The sequence below is a fragment of the Schistocerca serialis genome, chromosome 5 (genome assembly GCF_023864345.2).
Source record: "Schistocerca serialis cubense isolate TAMUIC-IGC-003099 chromosome 5, iqSchSeri2.2, whole genome shotgun sequence".
NCBI lineage: Eukaryota > Metazoa > Arthropoda > Insecta > Orthoptera > Acrididae > Schistocerca > Schistocerca serialis.
Genome location: NC_064642.1, coordinates 647,274,500 through 647,300,219, shown reverse-complemented (window position 1 = coordinate 647,300,219; position 25,720 = coordinate 647,274,500). Strand labels below are relative to the sequence as shown.

The following is a 25,720-nucleotide window of genomic DNA, read 5'->3' as shown; positions in this document are numbered from 1 at the left end:
TAAATATGCAAAGATTATTGACTGTTGTTCGCGTAGAGGCTCGCTCGTGAGTATAACGACACTGACGTTCCTTTACCTAAGACGACTCCATTCGGATACGCTTCATTCTTTCAGCTGTCTGTGGAGAAATCAGTTAGGATTAGTTTCCAGTGCACTAAGTTCATCTAGCAGTGAGTGTGTGTACCTGACCAGGATCATACAATATTACCTCCTAATTTTACGGAAGTGGCAGACTGAAATCGAAAATCGTTTTGTAATCGTACCTCTGCGTCAGGAAGACTGTTTTAGTAGGGCAATAGCAACAGAAACTCGAGCGTACCCTCATCTACAGATCTGGAAGACACCGGGTAACGTCATACAGGGACGATTAGTTCATATATGTACAGAGTAAACATCAGAGGACTCATACTGCTCCTGAAATTCGCGAGGAAATAAACACCATGCGAAAAGCTCCAACTTCTGTCTCAACATTGCAACGCCGTCTTCCCGAACAAAGTTCAAAGGTCTGCATAACTGCCAAAAAATTTTATTACGCAAACAAGATAACGTGAAAAGATTGCAATGGGTACAGTAAGATGATAACTAGAGCGTGCAGCAATGGTCCAAGGTACTATTCACGAAAGAATCTAGGTTTGAAGTATTTCGAGGCCATCGTCGATTGTTTAATCGTCGACTTCGAAGAGCGTATGGAGAGAGAATGTGGGACACCATCAGTGAAGTTAGGTGGAGACTCTGTCATGGTGTGGCGATGTTTTGCTGGTGATAGATTCGATGATCAAGTGAGAATTAATACAACATCAAAGAAGGGAGGATATCACAGGACGCTGATCAAAAATGCAAATACACCTGGCAGGAGACATACTGGTCGTGGGTTTCTTCTGCAACAGGAAAATGATCCCAGACATGCTTCTAATTGTGCAGGGGTTATGTAAACAGAAAACTGGGGAACATAAGAATACGACTCGATCAAGTTACTCACCTGATGCAAACCCCATCAAATTCTTATGGGATGAACTTGACAGAGAGATCATCTAATGCTGAAGATGTATGGAATAATGTTCACACCTGTTGGACTCGAATATCTGCAAAAACACTACAAAATCTTTATCTCCAGAGTGGCAAAATTTTGTGCAGCACTTCAGAGGGCAAATGATGGGTACTTTGAAGAGGCTTAAATCTAAATCATATTCACTTTACTTAATGATAAAAAGAGAAAACACTTGTTTTTTTTGGTCTGTTTAGTTTTAAAATGTGTTTGTACGTTAAAATAAAATATATCGTCATACAATGTGGGCTTTCATGACTGGCGTCTTCTTCAATAAAACTTCAGGGCAGAGAGGCCGATTTTCGTCGGAAGATGTCTCCCGCAGTTGGAGACGAAACGTTAGAATGTAATTTATTCGTCAGCCATGGCCTCTCAGCCCGGATGTTTTAAGTGAAAAAGTACACAGTTTTTGTCACTAGTGATCAAAAACTTTCAGCCAGTAGTGCAGATCTAGCCTATTACTACACATACTGTCCTAGTTTTCCCAGTTTAAAGTTCTGAAACCTCCTGTAATCGCTGAGAATAGTTTCGGTGGTATTGAATGTCCTTACGTGATTCCTCATTCAGTTTTGAATTTCTCTCTATGCAGATGAGTCAGCGTCAGTAACATTTCTAGCCACTAATCATCAAGTGAGCACACTGCAGCACAGACTCAATGAATTTCTACAGAATATTTTGTTTCCTTATTTTATGAAAAAGAAGAACAGCTGCTATTCGGTCACGATTATTGTAATATCTATTTCACTGTTTTTAATTTTGTTGTTTTGCTCTGTAGTAAAATGTACGTAATGATTCAAATTCTGTTTCAGCTTTGCTCTTTTTTTCACACTTTTAGTAGCCTTACTGTGCCCTGCTTCATGTTATTTATTTGTTGTTGTGACTCAACTGAACTACCTTAGGATCCTACAGTTTTTTTAACTTGTCACACTAAGGCGTGAAGAGTGAGTACTTAAAAGCCCGCTTGCGCTATGTAATTAGTGCAGTCTTGTCTACGTGGTCGCTACGGGACTGATACGTATTGCCAAAGCTGAAGAACATTCATTTATTCATTGGGAAACTTATGCTGTAGAACCTAAAGTAACAGATGATGTGGTTAATAGACTTTCCTGCAAAATACAAAGTTTGCCTTCACCATATTCTTTCCTGAGAAAGACAAACAAAATACACTGAGGAAAATCTTAAAGAAATTAAATATATCACTAAAAATACTATCAGCAATAAAAGGTTGTTCAGTACGGGAAAGTTCCAGCCCATTTTAAAATTGTAAATGATCATCAGCTTATCCAAATGCAGAAAAATTTAGATTCGAAACTAGAAACAAACACACTTTTCAAGAACTCAAAGACGCAGATGAATACTGAGTCTGACGGGATTAAATCAGAAAATACGTTCAATATCTCAGTAAATGAACCCTACGTACACACAGACAATTGGCGCAATTAGCTACCAAAGGCACTTTTGCAAATAGTGAAGGTTTTTGCAGGCACAGCCAAGGTAAGAGAAAAGAGAAAATTAGAGTACCGAGTAAATAATAAGATTATGAGGGAATACCTTGAATCAGACAATACTGCTCAGAAATAAATTAAAGGAAGTTGAGATATTACAGTGAACATTTAGTAGTAAAAACAATGAAAACAAAAACAGAATGCAGAGAGTAGGCTAGAAGCTGGTTTTAGGTAGTCAACAAGTATTGTATGTGGAAGGTGGCAACATTAAAAAACAACAAATGGGAAAAATATCTCCGATGTTGGCGTGCTTTTGAGGCCGGATTTAATCTACAAAAATATGTTCCTGCGTTGTAGGCCAGCATTACACATCTTGATGAAGGCCCTTTCCAATTGTGTCGAAAAATTGGTAAAAATTGGGGCCCTTTACCAGATGACGCAATCAAAAATCAAGAAGAATTTTATAGAAAAAAGTGTCTTGTATTTTTTCCTAAACAGAACACAACTGAAAATTTTCGCATCGTGAGCGGAATTATAAAACCGTGTATTACCACGATAACATCCAGATATGTACTGACAAATATTCAGAACAAGGCAGTTATTCAGCTAATTTATCAGAATAATCGGATATTCGTAATTGAAAGCGGCTTTACATATGTTCTCAACAGCCTTATATGATGCTTTCAAGTCCTCAACGTGCTAAATTGAATAAGATATGTGTGTTAATGAAAGATAACAGAAAAATTTTCTTTTTCTGATGCTACAGTGCCATTTGATTATGGTGCTGGTCAATTCTAGAAAGGTGTTAAAGAACATAGTATAGGACATTTTGAAAGTAGGCCTGAAAATCAATTATAATAAGACTCGCGTAAAGTGTGATCGATGCACTGAAATAAAAAGAATAACATGAAGCAACGAAGTCACTGAATCAAGTGACGAAATTTTGTAAATAACTGCTGGAAGGTCAGGTAAGGAAATAAACAGAAAAAGAAAATTGACTTAGAGTTATGATTCATACAAAATAAAAATTTTAAAACCAATGTATATTGCCAGTTTTAAATTATAGGTATGTGATATAAGTTTTTTTGATAAGAGAATCATTAAAAAACTGAGAGTTGTTCCCCAAATATATATATATTACTCACTAATCTGTAGAGAACTTGGGTTTGTATGAGCATTAGTTACGGCGATATAAATGTGTGCATCCTGCACTAGCAACAGAGTTAGTTGCGTTATACGAGTACACCGTTTCATTCGAGACAAAGTTAAATACTCGATGGTGAAGCCTGTCGATAAGAAAGGGGAACCTGGCAGCTGGGTGATACTGTCTTTACTACCTCTCTTGTTTCTAGGGATTTCCCCGGGTACTTGACTGGCAGTAGTGCATACTGCTAGGGTGCCGATTAAAGTTTAATGTACAATACAGCGCCAAGAGGCTTACCTCATAGTGTGTAATTACCACAGGGCTTTGATGGTCTGAGAATTTTATACCTAATATTGAGACGATAGTTCTATATAGTATAGGTACGTGTTTCTTTTTTGTTTTTTTTGTTTTTTTTGTTTTTTTGGACTGAGTCGTACTGTTATATATTGCTCTACAGTTTCTTTATCAGTTATATCAATTTGATTTAAGTCTCGAAGTCCTCAGTGCACTTCACACACTGTGGCCGTATTATGCATGTTTGGACATGACTGGATTTAAACCACCCGCCCCCTCTCCCCTCTCCATCCGCCGAATTAACCTCCAGAAACATTTGTCATTTACGAATTCCCATATTCCATGTTTCTTTCCGGAACAACTCCCAGAAGGGTACTATCATGTGTACGTTCAAGATTTAGTCAATCTTGAGGCAGTAGAGGAATCTATGAGCGGGACATTAGTTTCTCTACGATGAAGTCCTGCGACCCTAAACTGCGTAGGAGTCATCAGAAGACAACAAACTAGATTGCTCATAGTGCATTAGAAAATTTAGGTTTTACTAACATGAAGGTCATGCAAAATTAGTGCTATTGCCAGGAATAATTGTGGTAATTTATAACTAGCATGAAGACCCAACTTATTTCTGCAGAAATCACAGATATGTGGTAATTGCCAAGGTACTGGCAACTACCGTTCCGTTTTCATAGTATTGTGGACTGGAATGCCGTGATAACGCATTGAACTCAGGCAACAATCTTCGAAAAATTAAATTATGCACAGAAAGTTTAAAGGGCAGTCTAGCCTCCCAGCTTATTGAAATAATACGTGCCAGCATATATTAAGCAGCTACGACACAAGTCGTCTGTGCGCTCCACTGTCAAGCCGCTGACTCACCCGTCCATTCTCGAAGTCGGCTCCTCCACCGATGGTCAGCCTCGCCTTCGCCTTCATGGCATCCGACAAGGGAATCTGTCAACAGCACCACAGGGCAGCTCAGTAGCGTTGTTCACTCAGCAGAAGTTGGCAGAAGATTTATTTTCATGCACTGTCTTTTGTGCAGAATAATCTTCCACACATCTTTATATTCTACCAGCTAAATTAGCTTACACCTAATGCCTGTACCAAATTCTGGACCTTTGTGAACACCAAGCTATACATCCAGAAGGCGAAAGTCCCGAGTTCGAGTCTCGGTCCGGCACACAGTTTTAATCTGCCAAGAAGTTTCACCAAGTTATATAGTTTCTTGATGCGCTAAATATTGTTACCCATGATTTGTGAAGAGGTTTCCATGACTAGACAATAGTCGTGGAAACTTACATAAGACGGCAAAACTGACGTATTCAGTAGATAGTACTGGGGAATTTTGAGGTGTTCAGACTTTCAGATAGAAACTGATTCGAGTAGTGTAGAAACAAGCAAAAGCCAATACATCAATCGAAAGATCAATGTTCTCATCCAAAATATGTGATATGCAATACAGACAATTTAAAAGTTGCTGTTCTCACTTTCCGATAAAACGTCTGCGGATCCAGCAGCAGTATCAGAGTTTCAAGAAATTTTCAGGCCATAATTTACAAACATGATCTGATGATATGTCCCAACATAAATAAGCAGCTACACAGTTATACGTGACGACCTATAACGGTACGGCAACCAGGATTTCAAACCATGTCCCTGAGTTTCAATGATAACGACCCCCTATTTTGTAGAATGAGTTACATAGTTTCCTCACAATGAAAGATGAGGTAATAATCACAACATTACTGAGACGTACAATCTGTCCTTTTTCTTTTACTCAATTCCATCATTACTTCATATTTATTAACATTTTGTTTTACAGCTATGTGAAATTTAGTCTCAAGTTTCGGTGACAGTTTCAATCGAAACATAGTTGCTTATTTACTAAACTGGCGGTCCTCAGAAACGACAAAGAGGGAATGCAGTCACTATCGTGGTTAATCAATCGTTCTGACAAGAAACGACAACTTAAAAATGTGAGATTTCTGCTATAGTAAATTTATTTTTGACACTAATAAAATTACTTGATGTGTATTTGCATTTTTTCGGTCCATACGACGTAGACAATGTACTCCAGACAGGGAAGATCAAGAACTGAAAGACTATTTTGATATTACTTTGCTATCAGTAACAAGCAAAATATACAAAGTAGTCAGTTACATTATGACAGCGTAGAAGATGAACTACTTAGACTGTTGTGCTAATAGGGGTGGCACTGATATAGTAGTGAGGACAGATGCAGATTTGCTAAACAAGGTCTGTCAGAAAAGTAAAAGTATATTTTATGAAGTTCAGCTATTTTTATCAATGAGTATTGGCCACCAGTATCATAGAAAAAATCTCGATAAAATCAGTATAAACCTCTTTGATCACGGGAGAAAACAATTTACAGAAACTGTATTTTACGTAAATCATACGAAATAAAGAACAAATAATTGATACAACGTTCCACAGAATCAAATTCACAGTAATCCTCTATCGCAAGTAGTTTTTCTATTTTTAAGACGGAGAAGGTTTGTTTGTATGCTGCCTACTGTGTACGTGTACGTGGGTGAGAAGCTTGATTCATGTCGATTAAACAAATATAATACAATAATGGTTGAAACCAATAAATGCAAGAATATATAGGTTCTTTCTTGACCACAAATCAAGTACTCTTCCGTCTTTCAGACAGTAACTGAGTAGAGAAAATTTTAAAAACTCTTAATTTAAACTTCATTTCATCAATCTTAAACCAAATCTTCACACATGAACACAATGTAATCTGAATGTAATGAAGGTTTCATCCTCAAGAATATGACGAATTTGAAAACGAGCTGCGATGCAGTAGGAGAAAAAAAACCATTTTCTAATTAACTTTCCACAGCAGTCGTGAATAAAACTAACAATCAATTCAAACATTCACCTTGGAATGTAACTGTTTTGATAGACGGCTGTATATTTTCTCTAAAAGGCCAATTTTTCTACATACGACGGCAAAATTATTTTTTTAAGAGGTTTACTGCGGCTGTGAGCCCGGGCATAAAAAAGACCTATACCGTGTACCTGCTGACAGTTACGTGTATGGTATATTGGTCAAGGGTAAGCGATGCAGTAACACCTGCATTGATCATACCACGAAGGTTTTCACGACCGTTTGTCTTAAGGTGCTGTAGAATCTTCCGGCTTATTTGTTCGTGGTCCATGAAACTTCTTTACCCTAGACCTTTAACCAGATGTGCGTTGGACCTTGAGGTGTGCCCATTGATGCGTCGGACGTCGGAGGGCGACTTAAATACCGTGAAAATGGCGCGTAACCGGTAGCGATAATTTCACAACCAAACTGTCGTCTTTCAAAGATTAAACTTATCTGTCGATTCTGTAGAGCTACTGTCCAAATATCGTTAACTACTTCTGTTGAAACCGTCCCCATTTTTATAAATTTCGATGGCTTTTCTGCATACACATAGATAACAGTTCGTCACTGCAAATAAAATTTTGGTTTCGGTAAACGTCACATAATTTTTTCCTGTTCTGCAACAGCTGACTTTCCTAAAGTCCCTAATCGACGCAGACTTTACTACTGCTTCAGAGACGTATTCACACTTCACTTTGTAGTTCCAGTGTAGAGCTATCCGCATATAAATGGAGTATTATAGTATTCCCTGCCTGCCGAAACAGGAGGGCGTTTGTCGGTTACAGATCTGTGGGCCTGACATATTTTCTTTGTTGGTCTAACAACCAGTATGAAGTTACGTTTCTGTAAAATGGTACCGATCTGATCAGGAACGAAAACTCTATGCGTCCATCACTTCCTTGGTCTTCGACCCACTGTTATCTGATCGTAGAACCGTATTTACTTCTTTTCTTGAGTATTCATTTATCCAGAAAGCCTGCTCCAGCTGTTTTATTTCGGTGTGTAACAGTGCAAAAATTCATTTGGCTCGACACCCCTTTTTTGCTGTGGATGGTCGTTGAAGCTTTTACGTAGGTATCTATCTGTCTGCCGTGACTTTCCGAAAAACTACTTCCATCGGTCTTTTTTCATAACCAAAACTCTCAGGATTAATATTCTGATATCATTTCCCATTTCAGTTGCAAATTTTTTTACATTCAATTTAGTTAACAAATGAATATTTCTCAAACTTTTACCGCGTTACTAAACCACTTATGTCTCATCGACAAGCCGATGCCATCGGGATGGTTTCTTATCTGCTTTTTCTACGGCTGATTATTCGAAATTTTGCATAAAAATTAGGAATCGCAGTTTCCAGTGGGTAATCCACTGCGACACCATGGCCTTGTTGATTGAAGTCATCGCCCCATTGGAACTAACTATAAATGAGGCATGGTCTAAGCAGAGCAGCCTAATCGCTTGGAAAAACATCTCCTATATAATCGATGACATCATTAATTGCAATCACAGTATATAAAGGTACTATGTAGAAACTTAGAAGAACACCTCCAGGACCAAAGAATATCTTCAGTAGTGCGTTTTTCCAATAATTAGTTGAAAAACAGTTGCCAATTCTTGTTACTTGATACACGAGGGAATTGACAGCATTAACAACGTGTCTCAGAGGAATATAAATTCAACGAATTTTATGTAGGCCATAGTGTCTGGAAACCATATATATCAGTGTTCAAAAAGGCTTCTTTATCTTGTCCTTGAACTGAAGTAGAGTACTTTATCAAAATATTTGTTTCTTCTACATTACGCGAGCAGGAGCTTTCTTAAGATTTTTGTAGTTATTTGATGTTAAAAGTTTCAAAATAACATGAAACTGACTCATTTGCACAATATGTGTTCGCCTCAGACAGGAATGAAATGTGGGAAAAATGTATATCATTTTTCAAAATTTATCGATATTCAAAATAATGAGGTGTAAAGAGGAACTAAAAGACCAAGATGGTATTCAGTTTTCATACCCCCCAACATTTTTGTTTCAGTTACTTCAGTATCTTTACAGACTTACTCGACACATAAAAGAATCAAAATCTAGCACATCAAGTCATATAAATTATACAGGTCAGAACAAATCCACAGGGAATAGGAAAACGCAGTATATTTGCACACAGTTATTATTTGATACAGTCATAATTTTTTAAACTTCACTCACACAAAAAATCTCAATGATGGAAGAAAAGTACAGTCTAATGTGCAATCTGTACATGTTTACCGACGTAGATTATCCTACTTTCAATCCAACTGCAGAATAGGAGCATTAAGTAACCTGGTACAAATTTCATTCAAACAATGGAAAATCCAGGATGGAATATGTATATATACAAGAGGCGTTCAAAAAGAAACGAGCCGGAGGCACAATTACAGAAACGAGTACCTGTATGTTAGAAGTATTGACCCTGGCTGTTGAAACACTTGTCTCACTGTGACACAAGGCGGTGAATAGCTGTGTCATAAAATTCCTGGGGCTGCAGTGTTAACCAGTTCCATACGCACAGCTGGACGTCGTCGTCCAAGATGAATCGTTTACTCCTCAGAGCCTTTTCAAGGGGACCACCCTTCACCAAGCTATCAAATCAAAATAACCAGGCAATCTCACCCATAGGGTCATTCTACTCCACGACAATTCAAAGCCTTATACGGCCAACACAGTCGCGGCACTCATGCAGAAATTCAAATGGGAGGTTCTCGGCCACCCTCCACAGAGTCCGGATCTCCCTCCGGGTGATTACGCCATTTTTCATCCCCTTAAAAAGGCTATGACGGGCCAACGAGTCATCTTGGGCTACGAAGTCCAGCTGCACATGCGGAATTGGTTAACATCGCAGCCTCGGGAATTTTATGAGACAGCCATTCACCGCCTTGTCTCACAGTAGGATAAGTGTCTGAACAGCCTGGGTCAATACTTCGAACATACAGGTACTCATTTCTGTAATTATGCCTCCGCTTCGTTTCTTTTTGAAAGACCCTTATACATGTACAAATTTTACTTTAGTTTTTTTGTCCGTTGCATCTATGTTCCAATGAATCTTCATAACAGGATACATGTCGAATGTATGCCTCCTGTGAAATACACTCCTGGAAATTGAAATAAGAACACCGTGAATTCATTGTCCCAGGAAGGGGAAACTTTATTGACACATTCCTGGGGTCAGATACATCACATGATCACACTGACAGAACCACAGGCACATAGACACAGGCAACAGAGCATGCACAATGTCGGCACTAGTACAGTGTATATCCACCTTTCGTAGCAATGCAGGTTGCTATTCTCCCATGGAGACGATCGTAGAGATGCTGGATGTAGTCCTGTGGAACGGCTTGCCATGCCATTTCCACCTGGCGCTTCAGTTGGACCAGCGTTCGTGCTGGACGTGCAGACCGCGTGAGACGACGCTTCATCCAGTCCCAAACATGCTCAATGGGGGACAGATCCGGAGATCTTGCTGGCCAGGGTAGTTGACTTACACCTTCTAGAGCACGTTGGGTGGCACGGGATACATGCGGACGTGCATTGTCCTGTTGGAACAGCAAGTTCCCTTGCCGGTCTAGGAATGGTAGAACGATGGGTTTGATGACGGTTTGGATGTACCGTGCACTATTCAGTGTCCCCTCGACGATCACCAGTGGTGTACGGCCAGTGTAGGAGATCGCTCCCCACACCATGATGCCGGGTGTTGGCCCTGTGTGCCTCGGTCGTATGCAGTCCTGATTGTGGCGCTCACCTGCACGGCGCCAAACACGCATACGACCATCATTGGCACCAAGGCAGAAGCGACTCTCATCGCTGAAGACGACACGTCTCCATTCGTCCCTCCATTCACGCCTGTCGCGACACCACTGGAGGCGGGCTGCACGATGTTGGGGCGTGAGCGGAAGACGGCCTAACGGTGTGCGGGACCGTAGCCCAGCTTCATGGAGACGGTTGCGAATGGTCCTCGCTGATACCCCAGGAGCAACAGTGTCCCTAATTTGCTGGGAAGTGGCGGTGCGGTCCCCTACGGCACTGCGTAGGATCCTACGGTCTTGGCGTGCATCCGTGCGTCGCTGCGGTCCGGTCCCAGGTCGACGGGCACGTGCACCTTCCGCCGACCACTGGCGACAACATCGATGTACTGTGGAGACCTCACGCCCCACGTGTTGAGCAATTCGGCGGTACGTCCACCCGGCCTCCCGCATGCCCACTATACGCCCTCGCTCAAAGTCCGTCAACTGCACATACGGTTCACGTCCACGCTGTCGCGGCATGCTACCAGTGTTAAAGACTGCGATGGAGCTCCGTATGCCACGGCAAACTGGCTGACACTGACGGCGGCGGTGCACAAATGCTGCGCAGCTAGCGCCATTCGACGGCCAACACCGCGGTTCCTGGTGTGTCCGCTGTGCCGTGCGTGTGATCATTGCTTGTACAGCCCTCTCGCAGTGTCCGGAGCAAGTATGGTGGGTCTGACACACCGGTGTCAATGTGTTCTTTTTTCCATTTCCAGGAGTGTAAATATATATTAATATATAATACATAAACTAATTACATTGCCTCACAGTACTAGAGGTGTTGACAACAGTAACGCTCCCTTTTAGCTTCAACCTCAATAAATCCTGCAGCAGTGCTCGCTTCTGTCTCTGGTTTGTTTTTCCGGCACTGTTAGTTGTACGTTAACAGTGCCACACAGCTGTTCGGATAGGGATACTGATGAATGGCTTGTCTATATGAACCTCGTGAGTGGGTTCAGTGAATGGAGGAGCGGCACTTAGATGCTTTTCTCAGCTGTTCCAGCAGCGATGAAAACCACATTACATTACTTTATCATTCGTATTAGGTTGGTGCATATGTTCGTAGCATTTTTGTTTTGCATCCTTGTATTCCAATTGCTATGGGTTTCCTTATCGATTGTCATTCTTTATTTGTAGTTCACTGTTGCTTTTTGGGTTTACGTAGTGTCATTTTGTCATTTGGAGATAGCGAGTGAAGCTGTAGATGTTAGAAAATGGAGTACCAAGTGGAGAAATCGAAATATTTAGTGAACAAAAAGATATTTAGCGACATTGAATATTGGAACCCCCAAATCCTCCAACAATAAATGAAAAATATACCTATTGTAAAATGTAGATAAAAATTAACTTCACTCCTTTCTGAGAGTCAATCTCCACTCCTTCCAAATTAACTATGTAAGTGTAGACCAAAGGTGGCTTGAATTCGAAGAAATGGTATCGACAGCAAATGAGAGATTTCTGCCGAATAAATTAACAAACGACTGAGTTTATCCCCTTTGGTACACAAAACGGATCAGAACACTGTTTCAGAAACAACAACAACAAATTCCAAATTTAAAACAAAGCAAAATCTGCAGGATTAGCGATCTTTTAAAGAAGCTCGAAATTTAACGCGGACATCAATGCGAGATTTTTATAATATTTTACACAATGAAACTTTATCTCGAAACCTGGCAGAAAATCCAAAGAGACTCTGGTCGTGTGTAAAGTATGCTAGTGGCAAGACATAATCTATGCCTTCTCTCCGTGATAGTAATGGAGGTACTATCGACAACAGTATTGTGAAAGTAGAGTTACTAAACAAAGCCAATCGAAATTTCTTCAGCAAAGAAGATGAAGTAGATACTCCAGAATTCGAACCAAGAAGAGCTGACGAGATGAGAAGTTATGCTGATTCAGTAGCTCCATACCAAGTGATCATATACAACCGCTCGCTCAACGAATGATCGATACCCCTAAGACTGGAAAGTTGCATAGGTCACACCAATATTGAAGGAAGCGAGCAGGAGTAATCCACTGAATTACAGGCCCATATCATTTGGAACATATATTCTGTTCGAACATTACGAATTACCTCGAAGGGAACGGGCTACTGACACACAGACAACACGGATTTAGAAAACATCGTTCTTCTGAAACATAACTAGCTTTTTAACACACGAAGTGTTGAGTACTACTGACAAATGATTTCAAATTGATTTCGCATTTCTAGACTTCCAAAAGATTTTTGACACAGTACCACACAAGTGGCTTGAGTGAACTTGCGTGCTTATGGAACATCGTCTCAGCTATGTGACTGGAATCGTGATTTCCTGTCAGGGTGGTCACAGTTCGTAGTAACTGACGGAAAGTCAGCGAGTAAAACAGAAGTGATTTCTGGATTCCACAAGGTAATGTTATAGGCCCTTTGCTGTTCCTCATCTATATAAACGATTTAGGAGACAAATTGAGCAGCAGTCTTAGGTTGTTCGCAGATTATGCTGTCCTTTACCGTCTTGTGAAGTCATCAGAAGATAAAAATAAATTTCAAAACGATTTAGAAAAGATATCTGAATGGTGCGAAAGTTGGCAGTTGACCCTAAATAACTAAAAGTGTGAGGTCATCCACATGAGTGCTACAAGGAATTCGTTGAACTTCGGTTACACGATAAGTCAGTCAAGTTTAAAGGCCGTAATTTCAACTAAATCCTAGGAATTACAGTTACGAACAATTTAAATTAGAAAGAACATATAGAAAATGTTGTGGGCAAGACAAACCAAAGACTGTATTTTATTGGCAGAACTCTTAGAAAATGTAACAGATCTGGTAAAGAGACCGCCATACACTACTCTTGTCCGTCCTCTTATGGAGTATTGCTGCGCGGTTTGGATCCTTACCAGACAGGATTAATGGAGTACATCGAGAAATTTCAAAGAAGAGCAGCACATTTTGTTTTATCGAGAAATAGGGCAGAAAGTGTCATGGACATGATACAGGATTTGGGGTGGACACCATTAAAACAGAGACGTTTTTCGTTGCGGCGGAATCTTCTCACTAAATTTCAATCAGCAAATTTCTCCTCCCGATGCGTAAATATTTTGTTGAGTTCGTCCTACATAGGAAAAAACGATCATCATAGCAAAATAAAAGAAATCAGAGCTCCCACGAAAAGTTATAGGTGTTCGTTTCTTCCACGCGCTGTTCGAGAGTGGAATAATGGAGAGTTATTGCGAAGGTGGCTCGATGAACACTCTGCCAGGCACTTAAGTGTGATTTGCGGAGTATCCATGTAGATGTAGATGTAGATGTAGAAATCCTTCTGTGTGAGTCCAATAGATGGCTGCCGGCAGCGGAGGCAGCCAGAAACATTTGCGCCGTGTACGGAGTAGTAGCATCGGACAGAAGACAACGAGAAAATGTTTTTCTCGTTATAAGGAGGATTGTTTTGACGTCAGACCTTCGAGGTTGAAGAAGATGGTTTAATCGTATTAATACACAATGATCCATGTCAGTGTACTTGAGAACTGTCAAATGTGATAAACTGTGATCATTTGACCATCGTTCGACATTTGAATGCTGTGGAGAAGGTTCAGACATCGTTTGTATGGGTGCCGCCTGCTGTAAGCCAAAATCATAAATATCAGCAGGTGGGCATACAGGCATCTCTACTTGCTCGTCATCAATTGCCTCGTCAACAACTCCGAGCATTCCTATCCTGTATCGTTACTGGTGACAAGAAATGGTATATTTATGCTAGGAAGGGAAAGAATGGGATGGTTGAGCCCAGCAAAAGCAGCAAGTCCACGTACAAAGACCGTCGCGCCTCCACAAAAGATAGTGTTACGTAGCTGGTGGAACGGCGACGGTGTGGTGTAGCAGTAATTGCTGCACCGAGGTATAACCATCACTGGTAATATTTATCGTCAACAACTGAGGCGTCTTGCAGAAGCAATCCAAGTACAACGACTAGGAAGACCGCGTGAAGAGATGCACTCCAGGAAAACGTCAGCCGGCATTCTAATATACTACAAAAAACACTATACAGGAGTTGGGTAGGGAAGTCATTCCGCAACCAACTTACTCATCTGATCTTGTGAACTGAGATTTTCACCTTTTCCGTTCTCTACAGAACAGTCTCCAAGGAACTTCCTTTCTGGTTGCAAAAGCCCTCCGAACATAGCTCGACGAGTTCTTCGCCTCAAAACCACATGTCTTTTACAGTCACGTACTCGAACAGTTAGCCCTACGTTGGCAGACTATCGTAAATAATGAATGAGAACATACTGGTGACGACCAAACTCTGTTACGTATGTCTGTTACGTCTATAAAACTTAAGGGAAAACGCTACAAACTCATGCACTAACCTAATAAATTAATCTGCGTTACGTGTTTCATGTTTTGGTGATTTCATTTCACAGACGTTTACGTTGATGCGGTGGCATTTCAACGAAACAATCACAGTTACATTATTGCTCTGAAACATTCCACAGTATTCCACAGGCCTCTTATACACACATCAAAACAATGTTTTGGATCACCCTGGTTCCCAGAACACCTGAAGGTAAACGTTGACTGTGGATATTGTACCGCAGATACAGTTCCTTTGACTGTACAGAGATGTCACTAAACCCGGCGAAAGATGTAAACAATCATGCATGAGCAGCGCCTATTAGACAGGAGAAGTCCTACAGCCCATCAGTTCCAGTCATTCCACCAGGAACGAGGTACACGGCTCGTGTTGTCTGTAGTTCAACCGTGCCTGGACGGTCAGTATCGCGGTTCGAACGCGTCCGCATTGTTACTTTGTGCCAGGAAGGGCTCTTAACAAGGGAGGTGTCCAGGCGTTTCGGAGTGAACGAAAGCGATGTTGTTCGGACATGGAGGAGATACAGAGAGACAGGAAATGTCGATGACACGTCTCGCTCAGGCCGCCCAAGGGCTACTACTGCAGTGGATGACCGCTACCTATGGATTTATAGCTCGGAGGAACCCGGACAGCAATGCCACCATGTTGAATAATGTTTTTCGTGCAGCAACAGGACGTCGTGTTACGAGTCAAACTGTGCACAATAGGATGCATGATGCGGAACTTCGCTCCCAACGTCCACGGCGAAGTCCATCTTTGCAACCACGGGACCATGCAGCACAGACCAACAACATGCCGAATGGACCACTCTGAATTGGCACCAAGTTCTCTTCAGCGATGAGTGTCGCATATGCCTTCAAGCAGACAACCGTCGGAGATTTGTTTGGAGGCAACCCGGTAAGGTTGAACGCCTTAGACACACTGTCCAGCGAGTTCAGCAAGGTGGAGGTTCCCTGTTGTTTTGGGGTGGCATTATGTGGGTCATGGAAGGAGCCATAACGGCTGTACGATACGTGACTGCCAGCCTCCAACGATAGTGCAACCTCATCGCCAGCATATTTGAGAGGCATTCGTCTTCATGGACAACAATTCGCGCCCCCATCGTGCACATCTTTTGAATGACTTTCTTCAGGATAACGAAATCGCTCGATTAGCGGTCTGCATGTCTTCCAGACATGAATCCTATCGAACATGCCTGGTATTGATTGAAAAGGGCTGTTTATGGACAAGGAGACCCACGAACCACTCTGAGGGATCTACGCTGATTCGCCGTTGAGGAATGGGACAATCTGGACCAACAGTGCCTTGATGAACTTGTGGATACTATGCCACGACGAATACAGGCAAGCATCAATGCAAGAGGGCGTGCTACTGGGTATTAGAGGTACCGGTGTGTACAGCAGTCTCGACCACCAGCTCTGAAGCTCTCGCTGTATGGTGGTGCAACATGCAATATGTGGTTTTCATGAGCAATAAAAAGGGCGGAAATGATGTTTATGTTGATTTCTATTCAAAATTTCTGTACAGGTTCCGGAACTCTCGGAACGGATGTGATGCAAAACTTTTTTTGATGTGTGTATCTAAATGCTCCGAAAGAATCTTTGAACAACCTCCAAAATTTTATCGGTGGAGTTCAGATTAACCTTGCGTAATTTATGACTTATCTATATAGTTTTTATTGTTATATTATTGTCATCCATACAACAATGCCACATACTGGCAAAAACTGATATAGCATTACTACACCTAAAAGAAATACAGGGTGATTCAAAAAGAACACCACAACTTTAAAAATGTGTATTTAATGAAAGAAACATAATATATCCTTCTGTTATACATCATTACAAAGAGTATTTAAAAAAGTTTTTTTTCACTCAAAAACAAGTTCAGAGATGTTCAATATGGCCCCCTCCAGACACACGAGCAATATCAACCCGATACTCCAACTCGTTCCACACTCTCTGTAGCATATCAGGCGTAACAGTTTGGATAGCTGCTGTTATTTCTCGTTTCAAATCATCAATGGTGGCTGGGAGAGGTGGCCAAAACACCATATCCTTAACATACCCCCATTAGAAAAAATCGCATGGGGTAAGATCAGGGCTTCTTGGAGGCCAGTGATGAAGTGGTCTGTCACGGCCTGCCTGGCGGCCGATCCATCGCCTCGGGTAGTTGACGTTCAGGTAGTTACGGACAGATAAGTGCCAATGTGGTGGCGCTCCATCCTGCTGAAATATGAATTGTTGTGCTTCTTGTTCGAGCTGAGGGAACAGCCAATTCTCTAACATCTCCAGATACTGTAGTCTAGTTACAATAGCACCTTCGAAGAAAAAGGGAGAAAAAACTTTATTGGCTGAAATGGCGAACAAATGTACAACTAAATGAAACTTTATAGCTCCCTTAATTCGCCGACAGATAGTGCTTAGCTCTGCCTTTTGTCGTTGCAGAGTTTTAAATTCCTAAAGTTGTGGTATTCTTTTTGAATCACCCTGTACATTATGACCTCACAACAGTGACGTGAAATGTAAATTTTATATGATCAGAATTAGCTGCGGTCTCTCAGTGTAATGCAGGAAAAGTTACAAATTAATTCAGTTTTATTGTGATATGTGTATCAGTGTTATGAGAAGTACGGAGACTGGGATGTGGCGGCGTACCAGGGGAGGTGCGCCTCGCTCACCTTGGCGCGCGCCGCGTCCGAGTGCGACTTGTAGCAGAACTCGGCGAGCGCCACCAGGATGGCCAGCAGCAGGCCGCCGATCAGGATGTAGAAGATGCCCGCCACGTTGCTCAGCGACAGCTCGTTCCGCGTCGCGTCCTGCAGACAAACGATCCGTTTTTGGTGGTCTTTCTGCGTGACTGACAGCAGTCACCGCTCTTGCTCTGCGAATACTGAATCGTGATGCATTCGCACGACATCTATGTGGCCTCCTTATGTACCTGTACATTTCCTTCGTAATTTGAATGCAGATGTCCTTTCATTTCATTAGGAAGGATACTTCCAGTAACTAGGACTACGAAGCAAATAATACTCTGTGGTCTTGCTTCACTTCCAACAGTAGCAGCTACACGTAAGACCGAAATTACTGTCGCCACACTCCCTGTATTTTACTCCAGTCGTGTTGTAGAATTATATGATAAATTTGAAGTACCACATTTCCTATGACATTTAAAAATTTGCCCACGGTGACAATCGAAACACGTATCACAGTAGACAAACCCACTGAAAACGAATTGCTTTCGACAAAACTAATATTCAAACTGAACGTCACTGAATAAACGCAAATGACTTCCATAGTGCGATAAGACTCAACTACAACATTTAATTGCCGGCCCGATTGATATCACTAACGGTGCACCCGTTGTTCCTTCACTCAGACAGCAAACAAACGAAATTATTATGTTAATGAATCAATCACGACGCCCCGATTGTAAGGTCACGACGCCCCTGGAATCTGCGACGAACAGCTGTAGACCACGGCCTCTTGCCCGTAAATAAATCAGCAATGGCGCGAATGCTAGACGTAAAGTAGGCATTGTAAGATTAGGATTTATCGTTCCGTCGACAACCAGTTCACTAGAGACGGAGCACAAGCCGCTTGGGACACACGCTGCGTAAGAAACGGGATGTATCCTCTCCAAGGAAACATTCCCGGTATGTACGAGGCATGTTTTTTTAAGTAAGTACCGTTTTGAAACATAAAAAAAGACGTGCTAAGCTATCTCAATAATTTTATTTTTACATGAAAGCCTGTACCTTAATCTACGCACTGACGCCATTACAATATGATTCTTCCTTGTTTACGTTGCATACTGAGTGTTTAAGACGCATCCGATAATCGTGAGTCCCACCGACTGTGAAGTAAGGCCGTTATAAGATTTCTTAGTGCTAAAGGCCTAAAAACTATCAATATTCATCGTGAGATCTGTGCAGTTTACAGAGAAAACATTATGAGTGATGGAATGGTAAGAAAGTGGGTGAGAGCATTGAAAGGTGGCCGTACAAATGTCCATGATGAACAACGGATTGGGCGTCCTTCGGTCGTTAATGAAAGTTTGGTGCAGGAAGTGGACAATAAGGTGAGAGAAAACAGACGCTTTACGATTTCCTCCTGGCGGGATGACTTTCCTAATGTTTCTCGTAGTCTTTTGTATGGCACTGTGACCGAGCACTTGAATTACCGAAAATTGTGCACACGTTGGGTACCGAAAATGTTGACGGATGTGCACAAAACCAAACGTTTAGACAGTGCATTGACTTTCCTTCAGCGGTACCACAACGACGGTGATGATTTCTGAAGCCAAATCGTTACGGGCGATGGAACATGGGTGGCCTGCGTCACACCAGAATCAAAGCAACAGTCCATGCAAGTTGAGCAAGGGCATCGTTTTGCTGCAAGACAATGCCCGTCCACATGTGGCGAATCAGACCGAAGATTTCATCACATGGCTACCATCTGTTCCTGCACTTGAAGAAACACCTGGACGGTCAGCGTCTTCAAGACGATATCAAAACAGTGGTGATGCAGTGGTTAACAAGTCAGGCGGCAGACTTCTATGAGGATGGTATTCAAAAACTGGTACAACGTTATGACAAGTGCCTCAATACTGATGGAAATTATGTAGAAAAAGTAGATTAAGGTACAGCCTTTCGAGTAAAAATAAAATTGTTGACATATCTTAGCACGTCGTTTTTAAATTGCTAAACGGTACTTACTTAAAAACACGCCTCGTACTCCTATCGATTTATAGAAGACATGGAAAATCAAAATATGGTCGTCTGACCTGGCAACTGAACTCTAAACCCCAGTTCCACGATAGTTGGTCCCACTGATAGAGTTCGACTCATTGGTACCGCTCTTCCGCATAAAGCATCCACAAAAAAACGGCTGTGAAGTCTTTTAGTGGAGTTTGAGTATGATGGCAATGCAAATGTGACGGGAAAACGAATCTTTCTGAAAAAGTGAGAAATAATGCGACGTGTATATTATCTCCCTGCACTGGATAATTTATAGAAAACTTATGAGAGACTACCCTGATGAAGAAAACCTTTTTCTTACGCTATTTCAATCACCCAAATAAAAAAATGGTTAATAGAACAAAATGAATTTAGAAGTCATGACAAAAGTAAAACTGTCATTTTCAGTAGTGCAAAAATTAAACTTTTAGCTGTTTAAAGGGGCTGTACAAAGATAAATAATATTGTCTTGAGAGGAACTGAGAAAATATACTTGTCATTAGCAAATGGCCTTACTTCCCAGTTTCATGGAAGATAACCAAATGAGTCGCCGTCGAAAGTTGTTTCCTTGCCTACAAGTTTATTTCTTCGGTGTTAATCACTTCATTGAGGTAATGACTTAGAGGACACATACAGTAGCGTGTTGTAGATTCCCAGGAAAATCTTTCTATGACCGTCGAATCTCACCACATGGATTGTAAAAGGCAGGGTTGAAAAACTGTTACCGAAACACGAATAACGTCAGTTTCCAGTTGCGAATCCGGACTAGTAGGACAGTATCGCGAAACGAATCCGCAGTACATGTTTTACAATTATCTACAAGAACGTCACTGTATTTATATAGATTGAAATGTACCCTCTTGCCACGGGTAATACTTTTCCAACCTTTGCCTCGTTATTCCGGTTACCTCTAGAGTTCACTCAATAAAAAGATGAAAAACAGGTTTTGCTTTTAATCAACTTAAAAGCGGCTCGTGTGCACCTGAATAATGCGTGCTTTAGTAACATTAGCACGGCTCTTTACATAATTTGCATAACTCTCCATAATAGGAAGATAATTTTATTAACCAGATGAATATTCTCGTAGCATGCTCATCAACGAGTAATAAGCATAAGTAGATCCTGCTACGACTTCATGCCAATATCCGTTAATTAAAAAATTCAAAATACTTATCTCTACACACAAATTTCAACGGATGATTATAAAGTAAATAAATCCTAAATTAAAGTAACACAGATGACAGTCGTTTGTTTTTCCCTGTGTTTTAAATTCAAGAACACTTTAGCACCAGTACCTCCTCACAGCATAATACGTTGTCTTTCTGCCCTGATAATCTTTGCGATTGTATTTCTCTGAGAATATCTGTATACCAAAGCTAGTATTTGTGAAACGGAAGGCGTGTGGAGTCCATAAGGAAATTATGGTGGTCGACATTTTAGGTACTTTCTGTACAGGAACATTTCGCTATCTGAATGTGTTGTTCTTGATGGGAACAGTGTTAGTTGAGCAACTGTTTATGTGCACTACCTCAAAAAACAGATACCTACCGCCATCAGAATTCACATATCGGGTGTAGGGACATTAAGACATTTATGTCTGCTCTCTACAGCGAAAAACACTAGAATGTAGACACGTCATTGTTAAAACTACACAAAATGAAGTGCTAGTATTCACAGTCACATAAAGACAGGAAAGGAATTGGGGTAAGACACATACATAATTAATCTGTAATGAGTTATTGGAAAGTAGGAATCCTTTATATCAAAATTTCGGTGAATGTATTAATTTTCAAAATTCTGTCCACAAATTTCACATTCACACTGCATATACATGATGATTCCGCTGCCGCTACCGTTGTTGTTTTATGCAACCTGCAGTGTTATTCTGACCTTCAAAAACAACGCGCGAGATTAGTACTACACGAAAAATAAGCAGGACCCTTCTGTAGGAAATATAATGTAGTTAAATTTTCTACTAGGATACGTTGGAGGCCATGGTTTTCGAGTTATTCAAGAAAAAACATACAAAAGCGACTGTCAAACGCACCTCCAACCCACACACTTCCCCCACCAGTCAGGATTTCTAGTATGGTACCTTGTTAGTGGCAATCCCTGCTTCCACTGTGGAAAAATTTCCGACCACAAGAACTATTCCAGATATTCGATCTTGTCTTTACTGATAGGGCTATTACGTCACGAGCATAGTTGTCTACTTTAACGATTCAAAAGTGCTAATGAGTTTAATGAAGGAAAACCGACTTTTGTAAACGTTAAACTAGAAGTAATTACGTTGACAGTTCAATCAAAACTTAACCCTTAGAAGCACAGTAGTTTCGTAGTCAGAATGTCTGATGAAAACAACGATGTAACTGTTTATTTTTTGCTGTTAAAATTCGCAAAATTGTGAGGTAAAATTTACACAAACGTTAATTGTACCATTTTTTAGTGCCTGACCAAGCTGTTGCCGTAATAATGCCCGTCAGTGAAGACCAAAAAAGGCCGAGTGTGGGTAATAATTCATGCAGTGGTAGGAGGGTGTGCTGTGAACAAGATACTTGAAATCTTGGATGGTGGGGGCTCAGTGTGGGTGTGCTTGTCAGAGTCACGTTTGTACGTTTTTCTTGAATCACTCGAAAACTACGGCCTCTAGAGGAAATGTATCCCAGTACAAAATTTAACTATTCAACAAAATGCCCATGTTCATTTTTTGATCTGCAGTTTGCGCGTCGCGGACGTTTTTGAAGGCCAGTTATAACACTGCGGGTTGCATAAAACGACAACGGTAGGGGCAGCTGAATCACCCTGTGTATGACGAGGATGTTCTATTGTAGTGAAATTATGGGTAGTAACGGCAGCTTCAGCTATTAAAATCCTACCCACACATTCCACAGTCACGCTGAGTGTACATGACGGTGATCTGGGTTGTACTGAAACTGCGAGTAGTGGCGGCAGCAAAGTGCAGGAGGTTCGCCAGTTTGATCTGCTGAAGGCACGCAGCACGCACCTGCTTGTCGCTGTGCTTGCACTCGGTGCGGTCGTACCACCAGCGGTTCTTCAGCTTGGTCAGCTCGCCGTTCTCGATCAGCGTCAGAACAGCCAGGTTAATCGGGTCCCTGCAACGAACAAAGACGTCTGTGAAGCACAACTTGCTAGCGGTGTCACATCAAACATTAAACTTCCATTACCAGTTTTGTCTCAGACTGACTTTTCATTAATGCTCATACAGCTGTAAAATTCCATGCGAGACGGGGAGGTGAGTTATACCCGGATCGACTTTCTGACAGTCTTGTCAAGGGGTTTCTCTCATGGTTAGAGACATGTCAGCCTGACCACATCTCCGTCTCAGAAACACAACGCCCCCCCCTCCCTTTCGACCCCCTCCCACACTCTGAGTAAATGTACGAACACTTGGTGACAGAACCAAGTTTAGGCAGATTTCATTCAGACATCACACGCATGTTCCTCTTTTAGATTAATGCACGACTGTGAAGTCAGAAAAGGCATCGACATAATTAAAAAATTATAATTATCTGAAGCTGGTGCCGGTGAGTGCAGCCTACAAGACAGACAAATATGAATTGAATTAGTACCTTCAGCTCCTGACGGGCGTTGATATATATCAACGGGGACAGGTGAAAATGTGTGCCCCGACCGAGACTCGAACCCGGGATCTCCTGCTTACATAGCAGACGCTCTATCCACCTGAACCACCGAGGCACAGAGGAAAGTGCGACTGCATGGATTATCTCGCGCACGCCTCACGCGAGACCCACATTCTCAACTTGTATGTCCACACACTACATTCGTCGTGTCCCACCCCAATACACTCATTACTCGTTGAAGACATTCTAACCAAGTCCCGTAAGAGTTCGGGGAATATGTGTGCATCCGCACAGAAGAAGAATGTCATGGCCGGTATTGCCAGAACTATATACTTATATGGATATGGTGTCTGTTTTTTTCGGACATGTCCGAAAGAACAGACGCCATATCCGTATAAGTAGACAGACAAATGGTTGAAGAGGACGACAAAGTAGTTTTTGTTCCACATTTTGCCTGCAGTACTACGGGTTTCTTCTGTAGCCACACGTATGGATAGCGTCCAATAATTAACTTCCTCCGTTATGAGAATAAACAGTAACGAGTTCTGTAAGTGTGTATTCATTTCCAGACATCGCATTTTCTTTTATCTTTAGGAAGAAAGTACTTAGCGAACTAACACCTTATGCTTAAATTCACCGTGCTGAGGTCCTTCCGTATCGATTTTACACGCAACTAATGTGTAACCGCCAGCTCATTATCACCTCTTATGCCAGAAAAAGGACACACATGCTGAATTTTGTTAATTTCTATGCGACGGTGCACTGATTTGCAAATTTTCGTTGTCGCTGCATGAATTCAGTTTCAAAGATGATCCAACAGTTGGTTCACGTAATAGCACAGCTTTCCTGATTTGTATAATAGCGTAATAGTTTACAAGGTCTAACCATGAGTATATTATCACATATGATCAGAGTTGCGCTCTGCTAAGACTAGGTCGTTTTAGTCAAAATGGAGCAGTATGGGACTTAACTTCTGAGGTCATCAGTCCCCTATAACTTAGAACTACTTAAACCTAACTAACCTAAGGACATCACACACACTCATGCCCGAGGCAGGATTCGAAGTTTCGACCGTAGCGATGCCGCGGTTCCAGACTGTAGCGCCTAGAACCGCTCGGCTACTCCGGGCGGCGGTCGTTTTAGTAAATGAAGTAGTAAATGGTAAGGTTACCGGTAGTAACATAAATAAATCTGTGAGAGAGAACCTACGAGCCGGCGACTTGTCTTTCTTTTTCGTTTATTTGTTTGTTTGTTTTGCACATAACTAGAGCCACCCGTGGCTCAGTATTAGTCTATTGTATATTCTGTATCCTTATGAAATATAATGTGCAAGTGATAAAAAGCATTCCGCTTTCAGGCCACGAGTGGCCTACCGGGACCATCTGATCGCCGTGTCATCCGCAGAGGAGGATGCGGATAGGAGGGGCATGGGGTCAGCACACCTTCTCCACGTCGTTATGATGGTATTCTTGACCGAAGCCGCTACTATTCGGTCGAGTAACTCCTCAATTGGCATCACAAGGCTGAGTGCACCCCGAAAAATGGCAACAGCGTACGGCGGCTGGATGGTCACCCATCCAAGTGCCGGCCACGCCCTACAGCGCTTACTTCGATGATCTCACGGGAACCAGAGTATCAACTGAGGAAAGGCCGTTGCCATGTGCAAGTGACAAGGGGAAAAATTAGTTGATTGCGTACCTTCCGTGCTTTTATCCAACAAAACAATTAATTTTGGTGCAAGTTTAGTTCACATGCACAGACATGGAAATGTACAAAATATTATTGCCTTTTTTTGTACTCAATAGAAGGTTCTTCATTGATAAAAGGCAAGCGTTTCTTTTTATTTTTTATAAGTGCGAAATTTCTTTGATAATAACAGAACCATATTTTATATATATGATCGACGAAGTACGAAGCTATGTGTGATACGTTTTCGTTATGTGTTGTTCTAATTTAACTTTTTTTGAGGAATTGCGTTTTCTTGTCCTACGTAATAAATCTGTGTTGTTTTTTTACCTTTGCTACAATATCGTTCACGGTACAAATCAACAACTTCCGAAAGAAATTTGAATTAAATATTGACAATTTCAGTTTTGCTATAAATACTGTTTATTTATAAGTAGCAGAAAAGAGGACAGCTATGTAGAACGAAAACGTTCCGTAGGGTACTCGTTCCTTTACATATCCTCACTCAGTTTCTAGCCGATTCATCGCTTCCGAAGTTTCGACGAGGAACTAGTATGACTCTGAGGGCATACGCAATCAAAGCGATCGAAGTAATGAATGTTAACGGATACGGAACACATCTAATGTACGGGTAACGTTATTACGACCTTAACTGACCAAGTCAGGAAGTCTATCGTCGTCTACGCTTACTTGTGATGGTCT

The 25,720-nt window shown here is 41.5% G+C and overlaps 1 protein-coding gene across 1 annotated transcript in view; it reads right to left on the bottom strand.

The window, feature by feature from the left end:
* The window catches only part of LOC126481362 (glutamate receptor 1-like), a 1,387,178-nt gene that overhangs the window by 17,521 nt on the left and 1,343,937 nt on the right, over positions 1–25,720 (bottom strand). Inside the window, exons 16-18 of the mRNA XM_050105062.1 lie at positions 22,735–22,843; positions 17,673–17,810; positions 4,805–4,879 (exon numbers count right to left, since the gene is read on the bottom strand). Of these exons, the coding sequence (XP_049961019.1) occupies positions 4,805–4,879; positions 17,673–17,810; positions 22,735–22,843 (322 nt within the window). The remainder of the gene's footprint in view (positions 1–4,804; positions 4,880–17,672; positions 17,811–22,734; positions 22,844–25,720) is intronic.